Source organism: Syngnathoides biaculeatus, chromosome 1 (genome assembly GCF_019802595.1).
Source record: "Syngnathoides biaculeatus isolate LvHL_M chromosome 1, ASM1980259v1, whole genome shotgun sequence".
NCBI lineage: Eukaryota > Metazoa > Chordata > Actinopteri > Syngnathiformes > Syngnathidae > Syngnathoides > Syngnathoides biaculeatus.
In genome coordinates this window covers 8,217,762-8,234,681 of record NC_084640.1, presented here as the reverse complement: position 1 = coordinate 8,234,681, position 16,920 = coordinate 8,217,762, and the positions used below count along the sequence as shown (strand labels likewise).

Below are 16,920 nucleotides of genomic sequence, written 5' to 3'. Positions count from 1 at the left end.
TTCTTTTTTTTGTGTCGTTGTTGTCGTGTGTGTGTGTGTGTTTTTGTGCGAACTTCTCCTCCGAGGAAGGTAAGGTTGTTTATCTCTTCTTAGCATGCTGCGCGTGCAAAGTCGATCCCCGCATTGGGCCATTGTGATTTCTCGAGCAGGTGTTGGGTTGCGAGTCGTCAAGTGCGCCGCAATGCAAAGAGGACGAAAAACACTGCCTGAGGGGGGACACTTCATTAGGTACACCTGCAGGACCACAACCAATGCATGCTGCCATGATTATGCATAAATGCAACACTTTGATTACATTCTATCTATCTATCTATCTATCTATCTATCTATCTATCTATCTATCTATCTATCTATCTATCTATCTATCTATCTATCTATCTATCTATCTATCTATCTATCTATCTATCTATCTATCTATCTATCTATCTATCTATCTATCTATCTATCTATCTAATCTATCTATCTATCTATCTATCTATCTATCTATCTATCTATCTATCTATCTATCTATCTATCTATCTATCTATCTATCTATCTATCTATCTATCCACCCTGAGCGGACAAGAGAGGTTCTATTTGTGATATTTGTTGATGTTTACCCCCCCCCCGCCCCCCCCCCGTTCGCGTGCTTTCCGATCACACCTCTCCAATGGGCCATGCACGCGTTGCAGAGGGCCCCCGTCGTGTCTGCGTGGGGGTGGGGCCCCTCAGGTAGCCCGAATGTGCGCCAGTGGGGCATCCGCGACTTTGACAGCTGCACGGAGCCTTTTCACCACTCGTCATTTCAGATAATATCCCCGAGGCTCTCTCCTCTCGGCAATTTGTATATGAATAACCGAATAATCTCCCCCCTTTGTTCCATCCGCGCTACCTCCAAACCAAAATAAAGATGCCTTTTAGTAGTAAAGTGGTAGAAAATTACAGGTAATTATCTTTGACGGTAAAAACGCTGTAATCAGCAGGCTACATCAAAAATTACCCTAATTATGCCTGCATTTATGAGAAAGAGGGGGAAAAAAGCCTGACTTGGATAAAAACCCAGCAAATTGTCCCAAATATCTCCTTCATATTGAACGCCGCTGCAGCTGGCTGCTTTGTTCGGCATCGATCCCGCGGAGCTTGGCATTTAACGGCCTGCATTAGGACGGAGAGACGGAAGAAAACATGTTGTCAATATTCGCAATAATTGAGGGTGGAATGACCTGTATGCGGCGAGAGTCTTTGGAGGTTGAATGGAGGCAGCGGTAAGTCGGTTTCTTCGCTCTATTCTCTTGCTGCTTTAGATCAAAATGGCGCGCTTCTGCATGCAATGTTGGCCCAATATGAGAGAGAATTGTTTTGATTTTTTTTTTTTTTTTTTGGGGGGAAGCACCAAAGAGCATGTTTTGAGTCACGGTTTACTCAATTTGACAGAACATATGTACAAAAGTGAAATGGCTATTTACAGACACACAATTGGGGAAAAATAAAATAAAGAAGCAGTGTACAAGTCCTCGTGTCAACGGGGGCCATGTGGGTCAGTCTTTGCCCAAACTTGGCTCAAAGGCCACTGACAATATTTGGTGTATTGACGTGTGACGGATGACAGCAGAACAGTCTTATGCTTTGAAAAAAAAAAAAATGGCAGTCCGTCCTTTGTGAGCGGTTATCCGAATGGAGGCCAGTTCCAAATTCCAGGCCGCAACCGGAGGCCTCCGTAGTCTATCTCTGCATGGAGTCCTGGTGCGGGGACGAATACCAGTGAGAATAGCCCGGCATGTAGCTACTGGCTGCCATGTTTACTCCTTTGGATGAGGCTGAGACGTCCCATATGGGCGGGATGGACGGGGAGCGAGGGGAGAGACTCATGGAACCCGGCATGGGCTCGCTTTCGTGCGGGTTTCCACCTTGCTTGAGCAGCTTCTTGAACTTGGACCTCTTGTTCTGGAACCATATCTTTACCTGCGCACCGATAATATAATTACAAACGAAAGCAAGGCCTTCCACGGCTTTAAATATTCATAAGTGTTCTAACTATGTACCTGGGTTTGCGTGAGTCCTAAGGAGGCCGCCAGCTCGGCCCGCTCAGGTAAGGCGAGGTACTGGGTTTGCTGGAAACGGTGATTCAGCGCCTGCAGTTGCAAACTGGAATAAATGGTCCTGGGTTTGCGGATCTTCTTGCCTTTGCCGTTGAAACGAATCTCCCCGTTTTCGATCACTGTGGTTTTCTGCTGCTCTGCAGAAAAAAAAGACGCAATTATCATTCAAAACCACCCAAGGACAACTGTTTTAAAAATGGTCAAATCGTGATATCTTACACATGTGACGGCGCGGCCCGTTCCCCCAACCCCCACCCCTACGAGCTGTCATTTTTTTTTCCTGATATTGCCGGTAATGACATGTCAATTAAATGCTAATTACAACATTGAAGGCTGCCTGATTTCTATTCGCGTGGTTCGGATGATCACACCCTGTTTTTGTTTCTTTTTTGGAGGGGGGGTGGTGGCGAGGAGGACACAAAACATAAAAGCATGGCTGCGGGGGGACACAATCGAATGATTTGTGTGTCTTTTACGCACGCCTTGAGGACCATCGGCGAGGGTGGAAAACGGGCATGGTTTCGGTCTTACCTGCGCCGTCTAACCTCGTCTGTCCTCCCGTGTTGTTGTGGTAGGTGGACAGGTAGGGGCTGTGGTGCGGGTGGCTGACGTAAGGGTAGGCTAGGGACCTGTTGTAGGTGTTGCTGGCCGGGTAGGCGGCGGTGTTGTCGTGCTGGTGGTGGTGCGTCCCCGAGTGGAGACAGTGCAGCGGGTAGTGGGCGCCCGCCATCGACGGCGAGCCCTGCTGCGAGTGGGACTGCTGGCCAAACTCCATGAAAGCAGACTTGGACGAGTCCTGCGCCTCCAGACCGTCAGCCATCGTAGTCATGGTCATCATCGAAATTTTCCTGCCTTGAGAGCACTCACCCGCCTCTCTCTCAAGACCGAATCGGCTTCGCCTCTCTCTCTCTCTTGCGCTCCTCTTTTCCAAATACAGTATCGTCCCGGATTTCCCCCCCGTGCACAAGCGACTTTAATTCTTCGTCCGGTGATATTCTCCCTCAAAGTAAGCTAGAAGAGGAGGGAGATTTTTTTTTACGGTTAAAATTGCGCCCTTGCTCGCAGACTTGGTGCAGACGCTACAAGTAAAATGGTTTGTCTCCAAAGGGCAGCGCCTCCCGATTGGTCATCGGGGCGCGACGTCATCACGCGGGGCTGTGCATGCGCTCCACGGAGACTTGAGCTGCGTGGAGTTAACCCACCTTACCAGCTCCGACTACGACCGCGAGGGGGGGAATCGTACAGGATGGGAAAGACTCCTAATTCCCACAGACAGACTGAGCTGCTCGGAATTGCCCTCTCGCGCTTTATTCTCTTTTTCTCCCAAACCCAAACACCCAAATTTTGCACAATTGCACATTAAGACAAAGCAGAAGGAACCAGCGGTGCATTAGCTTACGTCACATACACTCTTGCTTTACTATAATTAATCAACTATAAGAAAGCATTAATATGCAAATACACATGATGGGAAAAAAAATATATAAATTAGTATCTCCCCCACTCGATTAGATAATTGTATTTAGGAAATGATTTTTTAAATAAAGACATTAAAAAGAAATTAATTATAATTACTCATCTATATGTTTAGATTGCCCCTTGCAATTATCATAAAACAGATTCACCCCCTCCGTCCTTCCTTTTTATTTTTTTTATTTTTTGCAATACCTTTGCCCCTCATGACAATTTATATTATATTTCAACTGCCGATCGAAAAGAAACAGGCACATCGCATGTTTGATAATTACCACCACCACAAACAATATTATTATGATTATCCAAATGTTGACTTGGAAGATGCTCCACATTCCAAGATAATGTGTCAGTGTCTTTTTTCGCTCTTCCTCTTCACCCCCTGTTGCGAGGCCTGACAGGCTCCAATGAGAACGTCCCCACACTGGACTTAAAATCATATTTAATTTTGCGTAATTGAAAAAAAAAAAAAACTCGTGGCGGGGGCCACTTTTTTTCTCTCTCTCTCTCTGCAGAGTATAGCATTAAAGCATCTCATACAAGGGCCATGAAAATACTGTAATTACGTTCAGTCAAGGTACTGCGAAGACCTATTTGATTAGCGGGCACACTTTACTCAAATTGCAGCCATAAAATTTTAGAACAATTCCCCATAATGATGGTGGACTGGCTTTATTTCGGGAGTGTGGAATAAAAGTGGATATAGCATAAATTATACCCTAATTACACGGCAGTGTTGCCTCAATTATCCTCTTATCAAGAATGGTCGTCTCAACGCGGCGTTTAGTTTCACTTTTCTCCAGAACAAGAACTTGGTACCTTGCTATTACCGTCAACTAACGGTTGTTATTTACTTTGTGCCATTTAAAAGTACAACAACCCGGCAGCCGGATAATCATTTTTACTGCAGCAGCGGACCAGGAGAGGAGCGAGCGCAGGCGGGCAAAGCTCTGCAGCGACACATCCACCTGGATTTATGTATTTCCCGGAAATTCGTTTATATTATTCGCGGGGGATAAAATTCAAGTATTTGGGACAGTTATGGCAGGGGGGCTGCAGGTAAGGCGTTTATTGTCTTTTGTGGTATTCCACGTTTTATTGCCGAGGAAAATGTATCGTGTTTGGTCAGCAGTCTTTGGTCTGACACTTTGAAAAGAATTTATCAGAAAATATTTATAGATATCTCGCTTGGTTTATGCAACAAGAGTAATAAATTGTTTGTTTCAAAGGATGTTGAGTGTCCACGTGAGAAGTGAAATATTGCACCGGCGTGTCAGAACCTGCCACCTTGTTTTAAATCATTTAGAATCCATTAAGAGACAGTTTTAAGTGTACATATTGCGCCAGTTAAAATATAAAGTGCATGCAAGTCGTCATTTTATCGTGGCAATTATGCGACATTTACAGCTCGGGAAAAAAAAAAAAGATCAACTTCACAAGTTAAAAAAAAGTCACTTAGTTCCTGTAAGTAGATGATTGACCCACAGCTCAATCAATGCTTGTTTAATATAAGTGCTCTGTCTTCTGAACACTGATGAATGACTCTTTAAAATCACTTATCCAGCCGTGGGATTTCCCCTGAAACCTCAACCTGCTTTGGATTAAAAATAAAAATCAAAACAAAACATTAAAACATTCGTTATTGTCCATATTCCACGATTTTATCTGTTGAATATATTTTTTCAAATGCTCAATCAAGCCTCCGTTTTTATTCCGAGTTGTTTCCAGTTTTTACACCGCGTGGCTCTCTTCCCCGCGTGGCCCCACGTGTAAATCATATGTGTGCGTTAACACGGAGCTGCAGCCCCACGAGAATAGTGTGGCTGTGGCTTTGTGGCGCTTCCCTCTCCCTAACTGCGATTGACTGGGAAGCCACCCCCTTGGCTGCCGAGGACCACGAAAAGAGAGAGGCCGGGAGGCATTTAGGGAGACTTAATGTCTCCCCCACTGGCGTGTCGCGGACAGCCAGGAAGGCGTCGATGGCGTCGCGGGCAAGACGCGCACGCACGCCACGCAGCAGCACATTTGTGTTTATATCGTGTCCGCTGCATCGTTCACAAATGGCCACAACGCAGTCCTCAACTGATTTAACGTTGGCGCAGCCATTTTACGGACAAAATGATGATAATAATAATGATAATAATAACACGCACGGGTGCAAACGTCTGCTGAAAACAAACGTGCATTGCGTGTGAAAACGACGCGCGTTATGAGGATGGGCCTCGTTTGTTCACGGCGCAGGTGTGCACGTCCAACGAGCCCGACACAAGCAAAACAAAAGCCTGCAATGAATTTCATTTCAAGTTATTGCCAAGCATCGGCCGCGGGACTAATAGCGCAAGAGGAAAGAGAATCTTGAAATTTGCAACGACAATCGAATGTGGTCTTGTACAAGCGTGCTGCGCGGCATGGGACCCCTTTGCCTCTTTCTCGATGTAATCCACGGCATTATTGTGTGTGGCAGCCAGCACAGTGGTCGCTACGAAAGAGCGGATTTGTGCTCGCTTGATAATACACAGGAAGGCCAGCAATCATGGGCTTCTTTTTTCATTATTATTATACATATATGTGTAGATATATATATGTACTGTTCGAAGTCGTTCAGCCCTGATGATAGAAAATAGTTCCGTGGCCAGGACGCTTCCTATGAAACCGAGGGCACAAACAGCATTTCCATTTTCCTGTTTGAAAGCGGTTGCGATGAATTAAAACAAATGTAGCGGAAATAAAAAAGAGACTCATATTAAACAAAAGGGAGCACACAACCTTTTTCTTTTTGCTGGAAATCCTTTTCATTAACCTTCAGACTCCCTATCCCCCACCCCTCCCCCCCCTTTTTTTTAAACTAGTGTTTGCAAATGACATGCTTGGCCTCCGATGTTGTCCAAGGCCCAAGCCTGCACTTCACATGCACTCATTAGCCACCCAGAATAATTACAGCACCTTTTTCATCGTGCACACAGACGCGGGTGGTGGGGGGTGGGGAATAAAAAGACAGAATTAATCAAGAATACCTGGCGAAATACTTAAAAGGTGGGCACGCATTTAATGGGGATGTTTTCGGTATAAAAGGGAATCAAAAATAAAACAAGGCCATACAGGTAGACATGATAAAATTATTCTTATTATTAGCAAATCACATTTAAGTGATGATTTAAAACTACCCGCCGTGCATCTAGCGCCGGGTACATTTTCGTGTATTTCTGGTTGACAAATGAGCGGTTGTGGTTTATGAGGGTGGGAGGGGGGTGGGGGGGGGACCTCGGAACAGACGCTAGAAATTTGGCAAATGAGAGCTGCTCCAATGGCACGTTATAATCATGAATACTTCACTTAACCGCATACAGTACAATAATGATTTTTTTATGATAGCATATGCTGTTCTAATGCTGAAAATACCTCATATTTTAGAACAAGCATATATGAGCTCGTTAATAAGTATAGTTGTTCTTTAAAAATATACTATATATATATGTAAGTATTACGTTATTACAAAAGCTCTGTTGGTGGTCGTGTTGTGAACAGTACTCTAATCAATGCATAAGTGGGCCGATATGCCGCACGCCATGTTCAGCACCACACGGGAAAGTCCCCCCCCCAAAAAAAAAAAAAAAAAAAAAAAGAATCTGCAGAGTGAAGTGAGGTGGAAAAGAAGCGAAGAGAAAGGAAGTCACACCTGCTGCAAACTTGGTCAGGCGATACCTTCACTTTTGTTTAAGGGCCAGGACTCTCCTCCTACACGAAACTGGGTTGGGAGCAGGGGGGTCACCTTTCAAATATTTGCCCCCAAGAGAACATTACAATAATAATAATGATAATAAAGAAAATTTATGACATCAATTGCATTGTATTATGAGGCTATCCTTGTTGATTTCTGCATCAGTTGTAGCCTCATAATATCATATTTTTTATTCAATGGCGTGGAAATCACTAATAGAAGCTTTCGTTTTTCTTTTTTTCTTCTTTTTTTTAATACCTCTGATCTGTCAGTGTTGAGTGCATGGATTTTTAGGACTTTGTCCATTTCGGTGAAGTGAAGGTAGCCAATTATTGTCATCATTGCCCTTGAAAATGCATTAGGCCTCACCCGAGGTGCCCAATCAATCAGAGTGAGTGAAGAGACGATTAACAGCCGACTTGTGACCTTTTACGCATCCCAAAAAGCTGCCCAAAAAGGGCAAATCAGCGATCGTCTTTTTCGTTCGCTTTGGATTAAATCTTGCGACCTTGGCTTTTATCATTTATTTTGTGCGTTAACTGTATGTAATCATAGTTTATTCACGCGTGGAGTCGTGAAAGGGTTTTTTTTTGTTATTGAAAAAGGTGTTAATTTTATGGGTAAATTAAAGAGGGGATTATTTTTGGAAGAGCCTGCTCCAATCGAATTAAAATATAGAGGGAAAATGTCATAATGTAGGTAATAATTGGAATTTGGGAGAAAATAATTATCTTGGCTTTGGCTCGTTGAGGCTTTTTAAGCCTTGAGCTCAGATGAGTTGCATCCTGTAATACTTTCATTTCAATCAAATGCAGTTGAAAATAGTCCACAGTGTATTTTCTTTCTAACATTAAAATGATCATGTATGTAATGTAACACTATTATTCCTAACCATTTCAATTTGCAAGAAACCACCGCACCCAAGGGAAATCAACCAATCAGAGACACACTTGCCCCAATGTTTGCCACTCTTGCTTGGCTGTAAATTCCCCAAAAAATAAAAAATGTTATAGTAACACTCTTTTACAAAAAAGTTGCGCGGCAAATGTAGCATGCTAATGGCTAATGTCTGTCAAGGTGTGTAACCACAAGTGCATGAAAAATGACTGACACATTGTCAATTTTGGATTCTGTCTCTGAGTGATTGCTTTTCCTCAGGGACGGTGATTTCTTGCAACTCAAACTAGAGGCGGATGGTGGGGGCCAGACAAGGCTTTTTTTAATTTTTTTTTTTTTACATAATTTCAATCATATTCTACTGAGATATCACACTGACAATTTGAACACATTTGACAAAAAGTGTTTTTTTTGTGGGGGGTGGGAATTGGAAATTCACCCTTTAATTTACTGGAAAATTGTTCCATGAGGACAAATATTATATTGAACAATGAAATGCTCTCCCACTAGATGGCAGAAGGTGCAATTAACCTCTTCATCCACCTGTAGTCGTTCAAACAACAAAATAACAGCTTTGGCCTGAACTTAACCACCCCAGATTTCACACTATGTACTTTTTTTGGGGGAGGAAATTAGGGCGACATCATCATTATTTCAGCACACGGTATAAATACTTTTTGTCACAATTTTGCTTGGTGGTGTGCCACGACATTATTGTCATGTAAAATACACGCCAAGGAGTGAAACTGTGTCTAACATGATGCATTTGTTTTTCTTCTCAGCGCCATTGCCAATGTTCAATCACTTTCTCTCTTCTGCCCCCACCTATTCTCTTCCTTGTTTCCATCACTCCCCCCCCACCCTCTCAACAGGTACGCCTCCATGCCTTCTTGCCAGCTCCAGCCCTCCCCCTCTCCCTTCCGCCCCCCCCCCCGAACCCCTTCCCCTCCGGTTGGCTTCCACAGCTGTGGCGAGTGAGGGGGCAGATGACCGGAGATTTGGCCCCTGGGAGAGCGCCGAGCCATCCTGGTGCTATTAGACTGGTGGCTAATAATAGGTGTTTCAGGCTCGGGGAAGATCAATCAGGGAGGGGGGCGGGGGGGGGGTGTCGGCAGGGGGAATAGGGAATGTTCAGGCCAGTGCTTTTTACACATCGGCCCAGATGGATGAAATTACACTTGTCAGTTTTTAGTTGCATTACTCCCAAATTGGTTGTCTACTTTCCCCCCCACCCCCACTCCTCGCAGCCTCATTCCTGCTCTTGTTTTCTCTCAGTTTTTTTCCTCTCTCTCTCTCCCTGGTTCATGTGTCAATGTCCTGCTAAAAGGATTCAACAGTGAATGTCATTTTTGCGCCTGGCCCTCCAGGAACAGCTCTGCCGATTCACTTAAAAGACCTTCATTTTTTTGTCTCCTTGTGAACATTTTCCATGTTCCGGCCAAGTGCATGATTATGTGTAAATGTGCAGATGATATTTTGGAGGCGGTGTGTATCATGTGAATGAAAAACTGAAACTGAAAAATACTCTCCCGTGCTGTTTTTTTTCCTCCTTTTTGTGATTTTCATTTTATTTCTTACAAAACAGACACTGTAAAATCTTTCTATGGACTGTCAATATGATTGTTTGAATTAATTTGTAATGTGAAAAAGAGTGATAAACATTTGTACTTTGTATAAGGAAACGACTAAACTACCGATTTAGAGATAAACTTATTTACAACCCCAACAATGTTGTTATTTTTTTGTTGAAAGTTGTGTATTGAGTGGGTAAGGAGTATGAAAAGTGTTTTTTTTTTTTTAAATGGAAAACAATATAATTTATATTATCCAGTGGTTATTTGGGTCACTCATTACTCCAGGGTACTTGTGAAGGTCGCCAATATTAGTTATCGAGAAATAAAGTTGTCAAGTTTCTAATTTTCTTTAACAAATGGCTGGCACTTGTAAGTTTTCTGTCATACGGTGTGAAATGTGTTTTAACAGAGCTGTATTCCACAATGCAAGATTTTATTAATGACAAACGAGAATAACAAGCCTCTTGGTTTGCTCGGCAACAGCCAGGCAAGTTAGGGGAACATCGGTGCAAAATCTAAAGTAAGGACTTCAAAGCTTGTATATCATCATAATGTTGATGCACCCTTTGGGCAATATGATGTTTTATTTGTCAGTCTGCATTCAAACTATTTGTGGTTGCTTAGTGAGTGCCCAAGAACGTGTCATAAAATTGTCTTATTATACTGTGTGCTTTTATTTTGAAGGTCTGACTTTTGACAGGATCTATTTCCCACATGTTCCCTGGATGTTGCTGAGCGGACCAGGAGGGTGATTGCTTTGTGTTATTAATAAAATATTGAATAGTGGAGTCTGTTGTATGGAAATGGTGTCAAAATTCAGGACATCCTCCCCAAAAAAATTGGTAAAAAACTGAATCATATGAAAACATAGGAAAAAAAAATCAAATATAACTTGGGTGTGAATGATGAACCGTGATATGGTGGTGGTGGTGGTAAGGGGGGGTTCCTTGTATATGCAATGCAGTATGCCCCTCATGTGGCTAGCAGCAAAATCTGCAGACACTTTGGTCATGTGAGTGTGTTACTCCCGTATAATACACCCTGCAAAACACAAGGGTGATAATCACAGCAGAAGATTGGCTGTGTGTTAAAGTAGCTGTTCTGAATCGCTCACTGGGGAGACATCCCATCCTCACCCCCCCCCCTCCCTCCCTCCCAATGGAAATCAACACAACACAGCTCCCAGATGTTGGGGTCCTTGGGCCCACGCGGCAGCCCGGAGCCGAGATGCTCCTCAATGTCTGATTGCACAACGGAGGAGACTCGGGGAAGAGAAAAGCCTCTTTGACTGAAAGCACAGTGACCATGGGGGAGGGAATCAGGGCCTCTGTGTGAGAGAGAGTCTCCTTAGCAACAGGAAGAAAATTAACGCTGACATCCTGACTTCCTTGCTAAGCTCATCTCGGGACTTCGGCTGGATATTTTCATGCATGTGTTGGAAAAAAAAAAACGGGGATGGGGGTGGGGAAGAGAAGGATGAACTCTGATATAAAGACACTCCCTGCTTGTCTTTCATTTATATTCAAATGAGTTTTCCTTTTCTGCATAGCTTGTGTGCGCTGAATACAGAGAGTCCTAATATATGTATTTTGCTCATTTTACTCTGTCTGGCGTTTCCGCGCCTCTCCTCTCTGACTCTGTGTTTGCCTCCCGCTGCGGTAAACACAACATTGCGATGATAGCGCATGCATTTCAGAAAGCTCCAAACACGCCAGAAGAGCAGAAACATTCATTCTCTCTCCCCGTCATACCCCCACCCGCCCAAGCCGCCAGTCCTCTTCCTCACTTCCAGCCAGGGTATTCAGCTCCCATGATTGCAAACATGCATAATGACAGCATCTCCTGGGGGCCGGCGGAGGTACCCCACTGATGCTGAGAGTCTCTATCCTGTCGTCACATTGCAGGAAATTTGTCAGCGATGCACTCTGGAGCCTGGTGAGCTTTGGCAAGGCTGCGCCGTGAAGCCGGGCTAGCTTTTTTTTTTTTTTCTAAATAAAATGAAGTGCAAATTGGACCAGGCTCGTTGGAACAGCTCGCTGCTTCCTCCCATTACGAGGCCAGGGCGAGCGCTACGGAGGCATAAGCGTGAATACATTATCAAGTAATGAGGAGCCATCCAGGAGAGGGTCACGGGGGGCGTCGAGCGGCTCCAGAGGCCGCGCCGAGAGCTTCCAGTGTGCTCAGCCATGGATTAGTCATTTGTGTTTGAAGAGCAACGAGAGGTGCAGTTCAATGATGTTACACATAGCAACAGTTGCTAAGAATTGCGACAAGCGAGCGCTGGTGAGCTTGTGAATACGTACAGTTGACGCTGAACAGTCGTGAATGGAGAGCAGGATGCTTTGTGTTTCGACCGTGCTGCATTTGTCGCAATCTCAGGTGATATTCATGAAAACCATGGGCAGCGGCGAGCATAATCATGCCAGAGCAGCGTGAGCGCCGCAGAGACAAAATGTCACAGACATTTGGAATTCTAAGCAAGTCGTGAACATGCAACAATTTACTTTCCCAGAGGATCCTAAAACAAAACTTTGAGCTGGTTAAACACATATATTATCCTCTCCTCCAGCCAACAAGACCCTCGACTGTCCTCAATATCAACATCTGTCTCTATAAAACTTGGCAATACGAGACAATTGGGGCCCCCTGGAAAGCTGAAATAATTCCAGCATCTATTCCAAACCTTTATGCAACAAATACTTGAACACAAACAGAGGCGCATCACCTGTAAATAGACAATAAAACAATACTGACAGTCATATAGTCTTTATCTTAATATTCCTGAAGTTCATTAAGGAGTTGTGAAATCTCCATTATCCCTGTAAATCTGTAATTATCGTGTCCCTACCTAGCCAAGGTAAGGACACCAGAAGCAGCATGTTACAATGTTTTTTCCAGGCTGCAATTGATAAATATCATTTTCATCCATCCATCCATCCATCCATCCATCCATCCATCCATCCATCCATCCATCCATCCATCCATCCATCCATCCATCCATCCATCCATCCACCCATCCATCCATCCATCCATCCATCCATCCATCCATCCATCCATCCATCCATCCATCCATCCATCCATCCATCCATCCATCCATCCATCCATCCATCCATCCATCCATCCATCCATCCATCCAGCCACCTTTTCTACTGCTTATTCTGTCCAGGCCTGTGGGGATCATAAACACTGCATCAGTAATGGAGATTTTTTTTTTTAAATAATCCTGAAATCGCTTTTATAAGTAGCTAATGTACTCATGAAGGTTTGGATGTACCCCCCCTTGCTGCATGACTATAAAGACTCGTGTCATTTGTGCCCTGGCCGAGCAGATCATCTAATATACACTCTCGTACGCTCCTGGGTGGGAGCTTGGTGCTGTAGAGCCACTTTTAGTTCCGAACAGCATTGATGAGCCGCGATGGAGTTGCCTGATGGAACGCCATGGCAACGGCTGACACCTGGCTACAGTTCATCCTACCTCCTTTTGCTCCCTCCCTCCCTCCCTCCCTCCCCATCTCCCTCTGTCTGACTCCCCTCATACATACACATTTCCCTCGACTGACTCAAAGCCCCTGTGAACAAATAATGGGAGCGTGCCAATTGAAATAGAAAAAAATGTTTTATGAGTCGCAGTCAGAAATGTCTCTTTATACCCTCCCTTCATAACATTTGCCAACATTTTATTTAAAGAGAGGTGGGATGGGGGGGGGGCGTGAGGGGCAGGGGTTTGGTTGAGGATCATGCAAAACCATTTTTCCCTTTCTCACAGCGCAGTACATCATCAAAGTCCGCAAGCCTGTTACACAGTATGGCGCAACGTTCCGCAGCCAAAACAAATCAGCGTTTCCCTTTGCCGTTTCTCAGCCTTTTCAATAATGTGTCAGAACTCATGCCTTTAAATGTCTTCTTCAGCTCGCCTCAAAGCGTTCTACGAGTCAGTCATTAAACGAGACTCCAGGGAGGTTTTTTGCAAAGTTACTGCAAATGGTTGAGGCTGTGCGAAATTCAGGTAAAGTGCTACCACTGATCGACGATAGTTAATCATGTCGAAACAGGGCAAAGGTTGACAGTTCAGGCTAGCATGAGAAAAAAAAATTGGCGCTCATATTTATAATCATTAATTATTCGTGGGCAGCGTCCCATTTTTGGGACATCATGATTTTCACGCATTATATCCTTCCGTATATCAAACTATTTAAGTGTTTCAATCTGAAGCCATAATGCGGTATCAGGAGAGGATAACTCATCGGTCAAAGTTAGCACAGAGTTATTTCCCTTTCTTTCCTGACCCAACATGGCTGCTTGAAGTACACATAGAGAGTTTTCCTAGAGAACAAAGGGAGAAAGGTCAGTATGCAACCAAGTTTGCCTTCAAAATGCGAATCCATCAGTATTATTAATGCGTAAGTATCGTTCTAGAATAAGAATGGATTAATAAACATATCTCTAGTATGTTCCACTTCACAGAACTGATAACATACCCGTCCCAGTTTTGGGACGCTGCCCGCAAGAGGGTTCATCTTTTTTGCCCTTTGTCTTATCCATTAAATTTAAAAAAAAAAAAGGGTTATTTCCTTGATAGTTGTTAGGAGATTTTTATCTCAACAAGGCAAAAAATTGCCACCCTGCCCATGAATGGGTTAACATCAACCCATCCGTTTTCTATTAGACTTACTGCTCATTATGGTGACGGGTGAGCTAGAACAAATCCAAGCCGGACAAGAGGCAGACTACACCCTGGACTCTATCGCCAGCCTATCGCCGACCAAACTCCACACAGCAGGGATTCTAACCTAGGAACTTTGACTGTGAGCCAGATGTGTCAATCACTATTCCACCCAATTGTCCATATTTGGACTAAAACATTCAACGAAGGGTGGCTATAACTCTGAGCTCTGCCTGAATCTCGAAATAATACTTGCCAAAACATGTCCAATGCATAGTTGTACATTTAGCTCATACAGAAACAGAAGTACGAAAAAAAAATAGTTTTGCTTGTGGTTTGAGGACACCGTACCCGCTAGAATTGGAAACAAATCTCGCGCTCATCAACCTCACTTGGCAACGAGACCTCACAAATTGTCCATAAACGTCCACGTACCCGCATACCACATTGACCGAGAAGATGCAGTGCAGCTTTGGCCCTTTGAATGCTTCAGCAGATATTCTTCAATTTTACGAATTAAACTGGCAGTGCCAAAGCGGTGGAGAAACATTAACTGGTGGCTCGTAAAAAGGATACAGACACAGTCATGTTTCCAACTCGAATAATGCTAGCCAGAGTCATACTGTTTTTACAATTGCCGCATGTAAACACGTGCACAATAGTTTTATTACCCATTTGTGTGTCTTTTACAAATGTAACGAATTAAACAGACATTATATTTCTAATTGGGCGTGCGTAGAATCAACTTTTCCCGGTGACTGGTCTGCTTTCACAATTTAATTTGTTATGGTTTGATTCAATGAAGAAAAAAAAAAACTGTGTTGTAGTCTCTCATATTGTTGGCACAGCTCCTTGTCAGCCGCACAGAGAAGTAGACACAAGTCAAACCCAGAGGAGCCAGAAGTATTAATGAGCATTAAAAAGCTCTTAAAATGTAATCTCCGTGGACCCATGCTAGGAGGTGTTGGCACCGCCGCTCTCAACCGCAAATCATTCTCCTCCGGGCCCAGCAACTGTAAAAGCAGAACTCTTGAATTGGCTGCTTTGCATCAGGAGCTTTAATATGTACGCAATGACAAACAATCAAACAACATCTGCCTCTGTGAAACAACAAGGTACTTTTTTGGGGGGTGGGGTGGGGGGACAATCGCTTACCTGTGTGGTCTGTGGGAATGTGGATGGTGTGCTGTTTTTTTTTTTAAAATACTGAATGGCTGGTTGGGAGGGATCAGACCCGCAGGTGTGAAGTGGGCAAAAGAATAAATGTAAATAGACAATCGCCTTTGTGTGCCCGGGCAAATGAAAAAGAGGTTTTACTGCAAAACTCCATAATAACTTCAAATCATGAATTTTTACGTAAAAATACAGGTAGCTCATGAATCATGGAAAAAGCGACTAAGAAGTTACTTTTCTTCCATCAATGTTCTTCATTTCTTAAAGATACAAATCGGTTGAAGGTAAGCGCTTAAAGAATGTTTCAATCCTTGACTGTTTTCAAGCCTGATTTTAAATACCGTATTTTCTAAAATCTTTTAATTTTGTCAAAATCCGACGGTGCACCTTATAATCTGGCGCGCCTTATATATGGATCAATATTGAGCCTTTAGTGCAGCTCCATCTAATGGATGCATAACGTAAATCCAGCATCTACTGTGGCGTCTATTCTACGCGCCTTATAATGCGGTGCACCTTATAGTGCGGAAAATACGGTACTATGCAATTCTTTGGATTCATTTAAATTCGTCCAACTTGTTGACAAAATTTATCCCAGTGGTTAGTTGTTTCGGCTTTTAAGTCAAATCATAGTACTTGAGACCGTAGACTCGCGCCACAGGTCCTTGAAGTACTGTTAATGCAACTCCCATCTTTATTTTCAGTTCTAGGCATACACTGCAGTTTTCATTCACGTGCTATGATTAGCTGGCTGGTTTTATTCCACAGTGCATTACATTATGCATTGCACACACAGACTGAGACAGCCTGTTGTTTGTTTCTCAAGTTCCAAGTGAAGTTCTTGTAGGCTGAAATGCCTGCTCACAATTTAGCCAGACACAAATAGTTGATCCGTTCATTTTTTTTTCCTGCTTACAAGATTGAATTCAACTTTTCACATAAACGAGTCACTTTGAAAACTTTGCGTCTTTGCCCGTGTGTGGTCATGTTACTGACTGGCTCCTTTTGATTGGTCAAATCACTATTAACCTGGTAAAACAGAGTCAGGTGGCCAAAATCTCTGATGAATCAAAATAGATTGCCTAAGTAATAATAAGCACCTGTAGATAAAAATTAAAGTAGAGTGGAATGTTGTCATTCAGTGCAGTGGAGAAAAAAAATAGCATTTCCTTTTAACAAAATAAAAGTTCAAATCCTTAAAACTGTTCTGATAAGTTTAATGTATCCAAAAGATTACTTTAGTCAATGTAACGACATTACTGAAACTCATTGCGACCAAATTCAGACCGCAGTGACTGGTTGAGATACTTAAAACCTTGCCTAAAAATAAAAAAGGTTTAA

At 43.3% G+C, this 16,920-nt stretch overlaps 1 protein-coding gene across 1 annotated transcript; it reads right to left on the bottom strand.

The window, feature by feature from the left end:
• Positions 1-1,327: 1,327 nt before the first annotated feature.
• On the bottom strand, positions 1,328-2,916 carry dlx6a (distal-less homeobox 6a). The gene is made up of 3 exons (XM_061825653.1): positions 2,610-2,916; positions 2,022-2,215; positions 1,328-1,941 (listed from the first exon to the last, which is right to left on the bottom strand). Exons 1-3 carry the CDS (start codon positions 2,914-2,916, stop codon positions 1,702-1,704), a joined length of 741 nt encoding a protein of 246 aa, XP_061681637.1. The 3' UTR covers positions 1,328-1,701.
• Positions 2,917-16,920: the final 14,004 nt, after the last annotated feature.